The following is a 16,167-nucleotide window of genomic DNA, read 5'->3' as shown; positions in this document are numbered from 1 at the left end:
ATCATTTCATTAAAAGCAGTATTTTCTGCCCACATAGAGTTTGTATTGCAGAAACATGCTAATGGAGAAGGTACTTTGAAACGTTGTAGATGTGAAGGATCCTTTGAAAGACAGCTTTGATAGCAGATGAAATAATAACAGAATAGAAATTAGAAGAATTTCAAGTATTTTTGAAAAGGTTCTTGACCCCTTTCTACCACTTCCTGAAAATTGCTCATAAATTAATGCCCGTCTACTCACCCTGTCATATTTCCACTTAGTGTAAAGATTGCTGGGCCAGTGTATTGAATCTAATGGAAATAGACTTTCTTGTCACCTGTCTTTTGTGACAGATAGCCTTAGTGAAGATTACTTGTCACAGTTGGGCTGATAAATGTGTTTTCTGGTGTTGTGACTGAGAACAAGCCTGTTAAACAACGGCTGTGGGAATTTGTGGTTTTCTGTAAGACTCAATTACTGAACTGAAGTAAAGTCACAGTGCTTCCCTGCTTTCAGTCTCTCCTGAGTTTGTTGCCCGTATTTAAAACTGAAAACATACTAGCATTTGGAAATTGACAGAAAAGCTTGATGCTAGATATACAATCATGAGAAAGTGAATTTTGACCTTAATTAGTTTAGCCTTTTTCCAGTATATTTGGCAGTGACATTTTTATGTTGAATTACCTTTCTCGCATTGGATAAAAATAAAAGCCAACATTCTTCAAAGGTGATAATACCAACAAAATAGGATGGCTTTATTTCTGAAAAAATGATTGATTGATTTTATTATTCAAGTTTAGATTATGTTGAGCAGGTGTACCTTTGAGAAACAATGTTGGTAATTCTCTGGCTGTGTATAAATTTGAGTAATATTAACCCCACACTTAAAATTCTGCTCCTTTGAATGGATCTCAATTGTGATACCTTGAAAAATTACCACTTAGTTTTTGCAAGTGGTGCAACACATCCATTGTGCCATATTTTACATATAGTCTGTGGTTTTTTGTTCTGAGTTTGAAAATTAGCACGGTTTTAAAAATCCACTGTTATTATATGAACGAAGTTTAAAAGAAAAGGAACAACTCAAAACAATCTAATTTCCAGACCTCATATATCTAAAACTTTAGTCACAGTTTTGTTAGAGTTTTTCTCAAAATAATTTCATAATCAACCAAAGAGAGGTACAAAGTGGATATGTATTTTATAATATTGTTAGAAGAAGATAAGGATTTCTTTAGAGATAAGAATGATGTTCATCAAATAGAATTAAAATACATTGGTGTGTACATCATATACTGTTTCCTATTGGATTAAATTTCTTTATTAAAAAAATTATTGCTCTGTAATCTAGGACGGTGATGAATCATCTCCAATTTTAACAAGTTTTGAATTAGTGAAAGTTCCTGACCCCCAGATGTCTATGGTAAGTTATTGTGCAAATTTTTTTATGAAAATACTTTTCTTCAGAGTAATTGTGAGTTAGCCACATCATGTACTTTCTTTAAATAAAGTCATATGTAACTGCCTCTGTTACCTAAAAGTGATTCATAAATTCACTTTAGCATCTAGACTCTGTTTCTGATGGAATTTTATGAAGAATATCGACATCCTAAAACTAAGGTAAGGTAGAGTAGGGTTGGGCATCCATTTTATTTGATTTGCTGAAAGAGCTAGGCAGTATAGTCCTTTTTTTTTTTTCTTTCTTCGGGTTGGGGGGATGTAATCTTGAAGTGAAGACTTGACAGAACTGGTATTTGAAAGATTGTCATCATAGGGAAGGAGAATTTGCATGTTACAGGAGGATTCTATAACTAGAATGAATGCATCAAAATTTTAGGGAGACCCATTTGTTGGAAAGTAGGGAAGATTGCTGTATCCCTAGAACTATTCAATTTGGAACATGATAACTTGGATGACGGTGGGATACCTTCTTATTAACGAATTTTTGAGATGATAGCTTTCTCTCAGGGATATGAGGATAAGAATTCATACAATGCAAAAGAGGTTTAATTAGATGACTTCAGAATTACAAACTTGTAGGCACAAACTCCTTTTAGCAGCACAGTAGATACCATGATTTTCGCAGTTACAGTTCATTTACATCATTCCAACTCTTTTGGTTCTAATTTTATTCATTTCTAATTAGATTAGTTTACCTTCCTCATCAGACCAAAGTGGATTAAAATTGGGACATTGGATGATGAAAACATGATGATTGAGATAAGTACAGGTCATGAAAGCAGGAATGGCTGGCTGATGGCCTAATATCAAAGGAAGAGATGGGCAGTGGGGAAAGTAGAGTATAAAAAGTTAAAAAGAAAAGGCCATTTGAGGATCTAGTAGGAACATTCTAAAGACCTCAACAGTTCCTATGTATAGTATAGTAGAATCCAGTTAATATATCTCAAATTGGCACTGAATTTTCAGTATAAAATCACATTATATTTTACATTTTTGATATTCAGAGCACACACTAAGTATGAAGAAATTCAGTTCAGCCTGTAGTCATAGTTATTTGTTAAACGGAGAAACACATTTTAAATGTAAACTTTGGGTAGGACTGAGATGATATACAGCTGTATCTGACAATAAAACAGACTATAATTACAATAATGTGGTACTGACACATGTATGTACACCAATATACTGGTTGAACAGAATTAAAAGCCCAGAAATACATCCAAGTATGTATGGAAATCTAGTATATGATAAAGGTGGCATTTCTTCACTAAGTCTTAAGGCTGAGGAATGGAATTAATTTGGAAAAAAAACCTAAAATTATATCCATACCTCATACCATACATAGGAATAAACTCCAAATGGATCTGTAATGTAAATGTTAGGAAATGAAACTAGGCCAAGCATGGTGGCTCATGCTTGTAATCTTAACACTTTTGAGAGGCCGAGGCAGGAGGATCGCTTGAGCCCATGAATTCTAGACCAGTTGGGGCAACTTAAGGAGACCCCATCTCTACAAAAAATAAAATAGCCAGGTAGTGGCACGTACCTGTAGTCCTAGCTACTTGGGAGGTTGAGATAGGAGGATTGCATGAACTCAGGAGGTCAAGGCTGCAGTGAGCTATAATCATGCCAGTGTACTCCAGTTTGGTCAACAGAGCAAGGTCCTATCTCAAAAAAAGAAACCATACTAGTATTTTACTGTCAGGGTAGGGAAAGACTTTTTTACTGTGACTCAGAATCCAGAGACAATAAAATAAATGATTGATAAATTTAACTAAATTTTAAAAATTACATGGCTGAAGAGACCAACAAAGCCAGAGGACAGTTAACAAACTGTGAGAAAATACTTAACTACATACATTACAGATATATTAAGGCTGGTGTATAAAGAACTCTTAAAAATGAAGGACAAAGGACCATAAAGCCAATAAAAAAATCAGGAATATGACATAAACAGACAATTCACACATGCAATAAGAAATAAATAATATAAATTTATATCTTGTTTTAGGCAATGACAGTATGGTTAAAACTAATAATTTTGTCCATGGGTAAAATAGCACCAGATGTGTATATTCAAGCGTTGTGATTATTGTCCTTGCCCTCAGTGACTGATAGCTTAAATAACTGCTACGGTGATAATACAGTGACATCACAGGGTCATTAGTAGCTGATAGGAGGAAGAAATGCTTTAGTCTGTGTTATCAGGGAAGATTTTACAGTGATGGTGATATTTGACTGGTTAGAGGATATGGAAACCCTGAATATGTGGAGAGTGAAGGGAAGATGTTTTAAGAAGCTTTAATGACATGTGTATATTATGGGACTAGTGGAGTTTAAGGCATACTTAGTTTCCCAGTCTTGAGAAGGATACATATTTTTAAGATACATAGAAGACTGCTAAAGTTGGATCAGAATAAAATATTAAATATTATTAAATGCTTCTAAGTACCTTTTCTATTTATGAATAGCTGTTGAAATTTCCTTTTGGTGAAGTTTACATTGTCAATATTTTAAAATAATTTATAGGAGAATTTAGTGGAGAGCAAACACCACAAGCTTGCCCGGAGTTTAAGAAGTGGACCTTCTGACCATGATCTCAAACCCAATGCTGCCACGAGAGATCAGTTAAATGTAAGAGAATTATGCAATGTTAATTTAAAAATAGTTAAATGGATGTTTTAGTTGAAGCTGATAGCTATCACCTCACTTAAAAATTATTTAGATGCACATTTTCTCCAGGTTGATGAATCCTGCATCATGTTCATAATTTCACAGATCAGCAGTTGTGTTATCATTTGGGGCTTTCCATAAATTTATTATCTCTGGAGACAGAACTGCAAATACTATATTCTTTCATGTCAATAGATAGTATTCTTAGAAGCTGGCCCTAAGACATTGCCTGAGAGAGGACTTAGTGTGTACACATGCCTTGTTGTATGCATTGACTTTAAAAGAATTTATTGTGTGCACATTTTTCCTTTTTCTGGTAGGGGACATTGTTATTTTGCTATATTTTGTTTCTGGTTGAATTAAATGAACTCTCCAGTTAAATATTTACCTATGGAATATGACCTTCTGTTCTTCTCCTTTAAACTGCATTTTGGACGCATAATTATAGCAAATTTAAGGCCTACTTGACTGTGTTTACATTTTCCTTGTTTGTATAATAATTGTAGTATAGAATTATTTAAATAAGTGAAAAATATTAAGTGAAATGGAAATATATAGGACATGTATGGTTGACAAAATTATTTCTTTTTCTTTTTCTGTTTTAGATTATTGTTAGTTATCCACCAACCAAACAACTTACATATGAAGAACAAGATCTTGTTTGGAAGTTTAGATATTATCTTACAAATCAAGAAAAAGTGAGTGTCGTAAATACTTTCATATATCAAATTTATCTACCAACTTTGTTATTAATGATCAAGATGAGGAGAATGCCATGGAAATCATTATTGTCACTTTAAAGTTACAGAGCAGTGTATATGATACTCCATTTTTAAAAAAAAATTATAAAAGTCTGCATACAAAGACACATGTACCTGTTTGTTGACTCATAGGCAATGTCTGAATGGGTTTTGAAGTCAGAGAGACTTGGGTTCATTTTCCAGAAGTACATCTTAACGCTTGTTTGGTAGGATGAGGCAACTTACTTTGGCAGCTTAGTGTCCTTATTATTCTAGTGGAGACAGTTCTTTCTCACAAGTAAGATAATACAGGTAAGTAACCTGGTAGAGTATCTGATGCATAGTAGGTGCAGAGTAAATGCTGGTTCTCTTCTTCTTACCTCTTTGAACCTGGGTGACTAGGAAAATATGTATGCTATTATAATAGTGAAACTCCAGAATTCTAGATGAGATGTGGCTAGAGAGAAAGTATGAGAAACATAATTTGAGTTGTGGGAATTCAGTTGGTGGAGTAGCATAGAGGTAGGCATACAGGATAATGGGTAGGTCAAAGCTAGACATTTGCTTCCTGTAATAAAACCATGGAGTGGATAAGGTTTCTGGAGAGATAATTGTGGTGAAGTAGTCATCACTAACCTGAAGTCTTTGGACACTTAGTTTTGAGTTTTACTATTGCCCCTAAGAAGCTTTTTGACTACAGGCAAATTACTTTGCCTGAATAAGCTTTAGTTTCCTCATATTTAATGTAAGACGATCATGTGATTATGAACTTTGTCTCCTAGTTTTTAGAATAGTCTGTAAAATCTTAAAACAGAGAGCCAAGGGGTACCTCTTAAGGTATCATAATAATAGCCAGCATTTTTTAAGCAGATACTATGTACCAGGAATTCTTTAAATCCCGTAACAACCCCACAATGTATGTATTACTGTAACTGTTCTACAGATGAGGAGACTTGAGCCTGAGAAAGATTAGGGGGCCTATGCAGACTCACAAAGCTTATACATGCAGCCTCTTAATATGCTTGCATCTATGAATTAGAAGAAAAGAAAGTCAGTGAAGACATAGAAAAGAGAATTATACAGAAAACATTTTCAACATCATGCACATGCCTTAGCAGGAACCCTGAAATACATTAGGGGAAGAGCAGAGAAGCATTAGGGAAATTAATATCTGTTCAGGAAGCTGTTATGTATTTATATGAGAATGAATGAATGAATTGGTATGTTTTATAATCTTGTGATATGGTCTTTAACTACTATTTTAAGTTGTTTTTCAGAACCAAATGTCCTTTCTTTAGTTTCTAAAGTAAAGATAAAAATGCAGTTGCAGCTCATCTTAACTCTTCAGCTTTTCTGCTTTGTCATTTATTGATGCCTTCAGAAGTTCTTTGTAAATGAATCATATTTGTTCTTCTTTATATCCATAATAAGAACAAGAGAATAATTTTTAATTTACTGTAGCTTTGAGTATGATTCTCTTAATCGCTGAACAAAAGGAAATACCAACAGAAACACAGGTTTGTGATTTGTGTTTTATTAAAAGATTGAGTTATTGTCATGATACTGTGTTAAATGAAGAATAACCTTGGTCACAGAAATTGCATCTTGAATGCAGCTCAGTGTCGTCTAAAATACACAGCTAGATATTGAATTGAACCTGTTAGAATGTATAGGTTTAAGACGCATATAGGAGTAGATTTACAGAGCAGAACTTTTTTAGATAGAAAGGTTTGCAAGAAAAATTATTTGTTTAAACAAGTAGTCACTTCCCACCGAAATTCAATTACTTCTATATATGTGCAAAAGAAATAAAATGTTCAAGTGATATAAAGTGTGTGACAAATTTCATCTAACTAGTTGATTTCAAGTTTTCGAAAGGTGAGTGATGAAACTTCAATTCTCAGGACATATTATAGGATTCTTATGACCACTAGAGTAGAGTGAACAATATGTTTTAGTGTTCAGAAGTGACTTTGGAGTAAACCAAATATATATAGGCCTTGAAGTGACCAAAGGAATTATTCACACAGCCACATTTGTAACCTTGTAATAATTTCAAATGGATTTTGTGAAAAACGGATACTCTCATACTCCATCCATTAATTTATTTACAGAAAGAAATTCTTTTAGCATCAGAGTCTCAGAAATTGTGATTTCGGTTACTTGACATTTGGGCCCTGGGGCTGAGAAGCTTTCCTAGAGAGAAGGCAGTGCTCAGAAAACACATTGGTGGAAATTGGTTCTTACAAAGTTATACTTTTTATTTTTTAATTAAATTTTGTCTTTCTGCCCTTTTTTTTTTTTTCTTAATGACCTGTCTTAAGTATTTCAGATGAAAACCTTCTAGTCAGGACTTGATGTTGTACCCAGAAAGTTCATAGTAATAACTTTGTTCAATTAAATTTGTTACCATTTAAATTTATGAAGTATTTTCCAATTCGTAGTTTATAGCATATAGGAAGTGACTCATTTCTGTGGAACCTGAAATGTGAATATTGTAATTTTTCAAAACTATTTGACAAAAACTGCAGTTACTTTTGCACCAACCTAATAGCTTTTACAATGGACTTTCTTCTTATAAAAATACTAATTTAAATTAATTCCATGCCTTTTGATTATGCTTGAGGGAAAAAAAGCAGTTGAAAGAGTCACATATAGTGAAGGTAATAGTGATGCACTGAGTGTTCTTATAAGGCTGTTTCTGAGACAGTGACATGAGGACAGTCATCATATTTGTGTCTCCTGACAAGAATTTGATGGTGACTCGTGGGATAAATGAATTCAGTTCAGCAAGTATTTATTATCACCTCTTGACCTAGCATTATATAAGACTATGAGGTTTCAGGTATCATGTCCTTGTATTCAAATAAATTAAAACTGTTTTGGGGTAAGAATATTTACACATAATTAAAATTAGGAAGTATAACATAGTAATTGATTAAGGGTCACTGTCTTAATAAATATATAGGTTATTAATATAATAGAAATGTGGAGGATGACAAGATCAGTGTGCTATGATATGAGGAAGGTTTCACAGAACAAAGATTGCCCTTAAAGTGTGAGCAGACTTTGATAGCATTTTTTACTTGGTGATCATTTTTTTATGGGGAAGGAAAACATGAGTAAGGTAGGCTGTTAGGTTCAGGAGACAGAGTTTTGTGTGAATGGTTATGAAATAGAAAAGATGGCATCAGATTGTGATGAGCCTCAAATTATACCCTTAGGAATTCAATTTTACTGGCAACAGGAAGCTACTAAAGCAGGAAAATGTGTATTAACAAGTGATAGTTTATTTCTCTCTTTTTTTTTTCTTTGGAGACAGAGTTTCACTCTTATTGCCCAGGCTGGAGTGCAATGATGCGATTTCAGCTCACTGCAACCTCCCGCTCCCAGGTTCAGGTGATTCTCTTGCCTCAGCCTCCCAAGTAGCTGGGATTACAGGCATGTACCACCACACCGGCTAATTTTGTCTTTTTAGTAGAGATGGGGTTTCACCATGTTGGTCAGACTGGTCTTGACCTCAGGTGATCAACCTGCCTCGGCCTCCCAAAGTGCTAGGATTACAGATGTGAGTCAGCACACTAGCCTAACAAGTGATATTTTAAGGAGTACAAACTAGGGTAGATTGGAGCAGAGCAGAAAATGAAAAAAGTGACATAATTAGGAGGCTCATATACTGACTGAGAGAACAGTTTTGGAGGGCAAGGGATGGAGAAGGAGCTATACAAGTTAGTTGACTCGTAGAAAATGATCAGGGGTTAGGCCTGAACCTGATGGATTTGTATCGTTGTGCGTTCATACCCCACTTCTGGTACCAATTTGCTGTATTAGTCCGTTTTCACACTGCTGATAAAGAGATACCTGAGCCTGGGAAGAAAAAGAGTTTTAATGGACTTACAATTTCATGTGACTGGGGAGGCCTCACAATCGTGATGGAAGGCAAAGAGGAGCAAGTCATGTCTTATGTGGATGGCAGCAAGCAAAGAGAGCTTGTGGAAGGAAACTCCCCCTTATATAGCCATCAGATCTCGTGAGACTTATTCACTATCAGGAGAACAGCATGAGAAAGACCTGCCCCTATGATTCAATTACCTCCCTTCAGGTCTCTCTCACAACACGTGGGAACTGAAGATGAGATTTGGGTGGGGACACAGCCACACCATATCAATAAGGATATATGGCAGGTGGGAAGAAAAGAATGAGGTGTTTTCATGTTTGAGTATTTGGAATCAAAAGCATTGGAAAAGCATTGGAAAAGCAGCAAAATAGAAATTTCTAAGAATTTAATTGGTAGAAATTTAAATTAGAAATATATATACGAGATATAGTATTTTCAGTTCTGAGGTGATTGTGATTCTAAGAATAGGAGATAACAGGTGATTTTCAGATCAAAGGGAATAAAACATAGTAATACGTATAGTAAAGCTAAAATTTGATGTCAACATCAGAAATAGAATAAAAATAATGAATGATAATAAACTATTTACTATGTATATAGGATACTGTCACAAACATTTTATATTCATTAACTTAATCTTCACCGCAAGCCTATGAGAAAGGTCTCTTGAAAGTTAAATAGTGTGCTTTAGTTTAATCAGGTAATAATTGATGGAGCCAGGAATTATCATTGGAACCCAAACACCCTGGCTCTACAGTCTGTGCTCTGCAGTAATCTATGGAAGTTCCAGAGAGAGAGAATTGCTCTTTAATCCTGCATGGATCAGTAAAGCATCTTTAAAAGACCTACGGTTATTTAAAAAGGCCATTATTATTGCTGTCTTCAAATTCTTATTTTTTGTCTTTCTTATTCTTTGACCCCTTGTTTTCTTCTTCATTCTATTGGCTCCCTGTTTACATTTGTAACGTTTAACATTAAAAAGTTGTGAAATTCTTTGTACGGTGCCTTATGTTCTTTGGCAGCAGCATACTCCATAAATCTTGCTAATAAGTCTATAAATCGGAGAATCTAGGTTTTAGATTGTTTCAGTTATTGAATTGAGTACATCGGCATGCTACAAGATTTGCTTATAATAAGTACATACCTGCACATTTCTATTAAGACTGCTGATGTACTGTGAAATGGAAAAGCTTTCACTGTCATTATTTAAGAAGTATTGCTTTGTTTCCACATTCAACCTAGAAATACATTTTAGAAGTGGAAAATAAATTCATGGAATAAGTTAGTAGGGCAATCTGTGTTCTATACGGAAAGGGAGCATTATACTAAATGGTGTGCAGGAAGTGTAGAGGAAATGGACAGCTGTCCTAGGGGGAATACAGCCTCCAGCTATAGAGATAAAAATGCCCACAAAAACTTTGGCAGTTAGAAGGACATCATTTAAATGACAGTAGTAAAATTTTATTTTCATTTATTTTCATTTATTTTCATTTATTTTTGTAGAGATGGGGTCTTGCTATGTTGCCCAGGCTGGTCTTGAATTCTTGGCCTCAAGCAATTCTCCTGCCTGGGTATCTCAAAGTGCTGGGATTACAGGCATGAGCCACCACACCTGGCCAAGAAGTGTGTACCTTTCTTAAAAGAGCACTTACTATGCAATGAGTGATATACTCCAAGACTATTGGCTTAACTGACAGTCTTGTGAAAACTTCCATGTGCTGCCTATTCAAAGGAGTGAGGTTCCAGAAAGATGTACAACCAGATGAATCATAGACTGTTTGCTGCTGTTTCTGGTTTCTGTACTTACCCATTTTTATACTTGTGCTTTGAGGTTTTGTTGGATTGCCTATCTTTTAAAGTAGTTACTTCACAGAGATACCTACATACTCCACATTGTTTGAGTCTTCATGTTTAAGTATCTGTGAAAGCCAGTGGTCATACTCTAGGGAGGTGGTCGAGAGTGAAGCTAGTGGTGGGAATTTCTGCCCTAGAATGGTTTCTGGCCCTTTCATTCAGTGGTTGCAGTATTTTCTATTGTAAAATGTAGGTTTTCTCTAAGGCATCTTAGAGTTTGTGAGACATGCCTCAGCTATTTCCATGTCTTGAGACCTGCAGTATTTTAAAATAACAAAATGAAGAAAAACCAAAACAAATTTAAAAATTCATAGTGCTCGCAAATAATTTGGCCTGGAAAATATAAAGATACAGGGAGCATGCTTTTTTTCTGTCCTGCGGTGCTTCTGTAAGATCGTATGTATAACTTCATTTAGTGTTTACACAAGGAGTCTATCACTGACTCCATGGCTCTGTCATTAGGACCAAGTGGAACTCTGCCTAGTCACCTTCTCTATCCCAGGAAATAGGCTATTTCTAATTTTTAAATATTTTCTGATTTTAGGCCTTGACAAAATTCTTGAAATGTGTTAATTGGGATCTACCTCAAGAGGCCAAACAGGCCTTGGAACTTCTGGGAAAATGGAAGCCGATGGATGTAGAGGACTCCTTGGAGCTGTTATCCTCTCATTACACCAACCCAACAGTGAGGCGTTATGCTGTTGCCCGGTTGCGACAGGCCGATGATGAGGTGCATTATTTATTATTCTACTTCAATGGGTCATTTTAAACTAGAGCCTAATTATAGACCATGTGTGTATGTGTGAGTGAGAGAGAGAGTGCGCACACGCAAGAGAGATTTTTAGAAGCGAACAGGATATACTAGGTGTGTTTTCAGAAGGAAAATTAAAATATGCCTCAAAGGACTCCTCTGTGAAATGAAAATTTACTTCCTGATCTGTTACGTGATAGAACAGTCTCTCCCAGGACATTTACCTGGCAGCAGAGCTTGTATTGCTCTGTCTGGAAGAAGGAATTCTAGTGAAAAATGGTTTAATGCAGCACCAGCTAGGGAATAATTCAGATCTCCTCTATCAGTCAGTATACAACAAGCCACATTTTAATTGTAGCCTTGAAAAGCCCTTGGGGCCTTGAAAGCATAGAGATGCGTGGTCATCTTCCTCTCCTTCAAACTCGCCTTTTAAATTTTCAGCTGATGACAATGATATGTATATGTAGATTTTCTGAAGGTGGTTTTGAATCCTTGGAAAGCAAAGATTGCCAACTATATGCTGGCTATTTATATATACAGTTATACATCAGTTAATGACAGGGAAGTGTTCTGAGAAATGTGTCCTCAGGGGATTTCATCTTTGTGCAGACATCATAGAGTATACTTACCCAAACCTAGATGGTAAAGCCTACTACACACTGAGGCTATGTGCTCCTAGGTTACAAACCTGTACAGCATGTTGTCATACTAAATAGCTTAGGCAGTTGTAACGCAATGCTAAGTATTTGTGTATCTAAACATAGAAAAGGTACAGTAAAAACACAGTATTATAATCTTACGGGATTACTATCATATATGTGGTCCTCTCTTGGCTGAAGCATTGTGATGTGGCACATGGCTGTACTTGTAAGGCCATCAGGGAAGGAGGAACACTTTTTTTTGACAAAAGCATTGCTGGATTTTGGGCTTTAATAATTCTTTATGAGATAGACTAATCCAGCATTTTTTTTCTTAATTTTTATAGGGTGAATATGTTCTTAAACGTAATCTAACGTTTATGCTAGCCAGCAGTACTTTATGGGATGTGGAGTAACTTCTCAAGCATATATATATATATATATATAGCAATGTTGACTGCATAGAACAACTATTATCAAATGCCTTTTTAAGAGGGAGGGGACAGTGAGATCATTTTGAATTACTGGCATCTGAATTTCAAGAAGCAAATGAAATACTAAAGTTGATAATTGTATGCATGTATTTAATTATGGTGAAATTTAAACACTAAAGTAAATAGTATAATGAATCCTGACATACAATTCATCTATCTTCAGCAGTTGCCAACTTACAACCAATCTTGTTTCATCTGTAACACTGCTTACTCTCTCCACCCCAACTCCCTAACCTCTACTAGATTACATCCTTCTGACTTCTGGCCTACTGGCTTTAGCAAATGAGGGGGCTCCCACAACTGTCTCCTTGGGTGTGATAATTGGCCAGAATGACTCACAAAAGTCAGGGAAACATTACTAGTATTGATTTATTATGAAGGGTATCTTAAAGGATACAGATGAACAGCTAGTTGAAATGACACATAGGATGAGGTCCTGAGTACAGGAGCTTCTGTCCCCATGGAGTTTGCAGTATAGCAGCCTTCTTGCACGTGGGTGCATTCTTCTTCACCAACCCAAAAGCTCTCAGAATGCTGTGCTTTTGAGTTTTTGTGAAAGCTTCATTACATTGGCACGATTGATTAAATCATTGGCTGTTGGTGATTAAGTCGGTCTTCAGTTCTCTGTTCCCCAGAGGTTGAGGGGGTGGAGCTTAAAGTCCCACCCTCTAATCACATGGCTGGCTTTTCTCTCAGCCAGCCGCCATCTTTAGGGGATTTCCAGAAGTTACCTCATTAACATAAACACAGGTGTGGTTGAAAGGGGCTTGTTAGGAATAACAAAATATAAATGCCAGCGTGCTATATTTTGTCCTTTTTATTTTAGCATGTTCTGAACTCTGTCACTGTAGATCTGCCTTATTCTTTCTAAATAACAGCATGATATTTTACCATGAATTTTTGTGTTAATTTACTTAACCATTGGGCCTCTTTTATAGTCTGTTGTTCCCATTCTTTTCCTGTCACTATAGTTTAGTGAACAGGTGTGTGAGGGAGGGTAGCTGGGTATGTTTTAAAAGTCATATTCTTTTGGTTTTTTTTTGTTTGTTTGTTTTTTTGAGACAGAGTCTTCACCGTGTCTCCCAGGCTGGAGTGCAGTGGCGTGATCTCGGCTCACTGAAAGCTCCGCCTCCCAGGTTCACGCCATTCTACGGCCTCAGCTTCCCAAGTAGCTGGGACTACAGGCGCCCGCTGCCATGCCCGGCTACGTTTTTGTATTTTCTTTTTAGTAGAGACGGGTTTTCACTGTGTTAGCCAGGATTGTATCAATCTCCTGACTTCGTGATCCAGCCACCTCGACCTCCCAAAGTGCTGGGATTACAGGCATGAGCCACCGCGCCAGGCCTTAAAAATCATATTCTTGAATAAATTGCTTGCATTAGAATTATTGAGCCAAAAGATACCTGCTTTTTACATTTTGCAGACAATCCCTGTAAGTCTTCTCTTTTTGCCCTTGTGTTATGCTTTTAAAAAATGAGTTCCTTTATAATACTTTAAATACGTGACTAGACAAATCTTTTCCTCCTTCCTTTTTAAACAATTTTATTTATAATTTTTTTACATTTGTTCTTTCCATGAATTTTAGAATTTTATCATTTTCTTAAAACTGCACCAGAATCTTAAGTAGAACTACATTATGCTTGCATATTATAAAAAATTGATACCTTTATGACATTATATCTTCCATCACAGTGGCATATGATTTTTTATTCACGCACATCAGTTTTATTACAATCATATACATTCTTACAATTTTGATTTATTCCCTGGCAATTATATTATTGTTACTATTATAAACTACCCCACCCCATTTATCTTTTATTTACATTTCTTAGTTAAAAAGAAACTGTTTCTGTTACAATATTTGTTTTATCTCGTCACTTTATTGATTTTTCTTATTCTAATAGATGTAGATGTTCGGGTGCTTCTTATATTTTCTAGGCATAGCATTATGCTAGCTGAAAAGCAGTGTATTTTTTCATTGCATTAGCTGAAAGCTGCAAGTAATAATGGTGAATAAAAGTAGTTCAATATTCATCTTTGTCTTGTTACTCATTATGGGCATGCTTTTAGTATTTCACTCTAATGTGTGTTACTTACTGGTTTCAGTCAAATGCTCTCATTTATGTTTAAAGTTTCTCCCTGTCTCTGTTTGTTCTTTTCTTTTTCTGTGTGTTTAAATCAAGAATGGCTTCTATATATTATCAAACACTCTTGACGCTTGTTCATATCATATAGTCTTTCATTTTTATCAATCTACTGTAAGTATGCTGATACATTTCTTAATGTTATATCAGCCATACACTTGTAAAATAAATCTCAATACCTGTCTGAATTTGATTTGTTAATATTTAGGATTTTTTTAATGACTATTCTTTATCTTGCATTATTTTGAAATTTTTAAATCATGTTTCTTACTGCTGTGTAGTTCAAAAGGAGAGAGATTCCATATTAGAATGTAATGAAGAAGTGGCATTTGAGTTGAAGGAAATGTAGAATTTTTACGTTTGGAGTTTATATTCCAGGTAGAGAAAGCAATGCGAGCAAGAGCAAGGGAATTGAAAGTACAGGAAGAATGGAAAGTATGTCACTTCCACAGGAGTGTAGGATATATGTAGCAATTGAGAGGCAAAATCAGAACCCATGTCTCTAACTGAAAATGCCTCTATGGAGAGTTATTCTTAATTCAGTAAGAAATGGGAAGTCACTGAGTGATTTTGATATGGGACTTCACATTTGCACTTTGAAGCATTAGAATTAACTTACTCTGGAGAAAAATGGCGATCACTATCTAGAAAAAATTTCATAGCTCTTGGGAAATATTTACAGAATTGCCTGAGATGGAAGCCTGATTTTTTTTTTTTTTTTTTTTTTTGCCTTGTTTTACTCCAATGCTTATGTCCTTCATGCTTGGAGGACTTTTATTATATTTTTCAAGATGTGACTATATAATGAGAAAACAGACTCTACTTACTATTGAAGTTAATTCATTTTCATACAAATGAAGGAAAGTATAGTTTGAATATAGAATATGAAATGACCAAGAAATCAGATGATGATAAGTGACTTAGAAAAGTTTTCTACTGAATTTCCCCTTCCTGGGGAATTTAATACTGCAGCCTTTTTTATTTTATATGGTTAACTCCTTTCTGCAATTAGGAAGGCACACAGGCAATGGATCCAGCAGCATTCGGAATGAAGACTGGCAGTGAAACTGAATTACTGGTACCTCCAAAGAAGGATACCTGTCATTAAATATATTGTTTAATTTTGTTACATAATGCTTTTTTCCTTAGGAAACAACATGTAATTCTATGTATAGTTATTAGATGCCATGAATCTCAACTATGATAATAGAAAATCAGATGTTTATTGCTCCAATTAAAAAGTGGGTTTTAGAAACAACACTGTAGAGAGACTTGATTTCCCTGACTCCTGACGTTAACATATTTGAATAAGAATTAATAAGCCACATAATCTTTCATTTAATTTATATTGATGATGAAGTCGTATGTATTACTCTTTGTTAGTGTTTGCCTAATGACCTTTTTCAAAATTATTTGGTGTGAGATACAAATTCTGAACAAAAGAGAAACATACAGTCATACCTCAGAGATATTGCAGGTTTGGTCCAGACCTCTGCAGTAAAGCAAATATCACAATAAAGTGAGTCTCATGA

General features: G+C 35.2%; 1 protein-coding gene across 10 annotated transcripts in view; it reads left to right on the top strand.

The window, feature by feature from the left end:
* The window catches only part of LOC105499299 (phosphatidylinositol 3-kinase catalytic subunit type 3), a 563,324-nt gene that overhangs the window by 38,657 nt on the left and 508,500 nt on the right, over nt 1-16,167 (top strand). For all 10 annotated transcript variants that reach the window (XR_011616915.1, XR_011616923.1, XR_011616919.1 and 7 more), the window contains 4 exons: nt 1,331-1,402; nt 3,970-4,074; nt 4,719-4,811; nt 11,150-11,335. Coding sequence is in view for 1 of the 10 variants with exons in the window: in XM_011771834.3 (XP_011770136.1) it covers nt 1,331-1,402; nt 3,970-4,074; nt 4,719-4,811; nt 11,150-11,335 (456 nt within the window). In the remaining 9 variants the exon portion in view is untranslated. The remainder of the gene's footprint in view (nt 1-1,330; nt 1,403-3,969; nt 4,075-4,718; nt 4,812-11,149; nt 11,336-16,167) is intronic.

Source organism: Macaca nemestrina, chromosome 19 (genome assembly GCF_043159975.1).
Source record: "Macaca nemestrina isolate mMacNem1 chromosome 19, mMacNem.hap1, whole genome shotgun sequence".
Classification (NCBI taxonomy): domain Eukaryota; kingdom Metazoa; phylum Chordata; class Mammalia; order Primates; family Cercopithecidae; genus Macaca; species Macaca nemestrina.
Note: the sequence above shows the minus strand (reverse complement) of the source record. Positions and strands in the feature narration are given on the sequence as shown.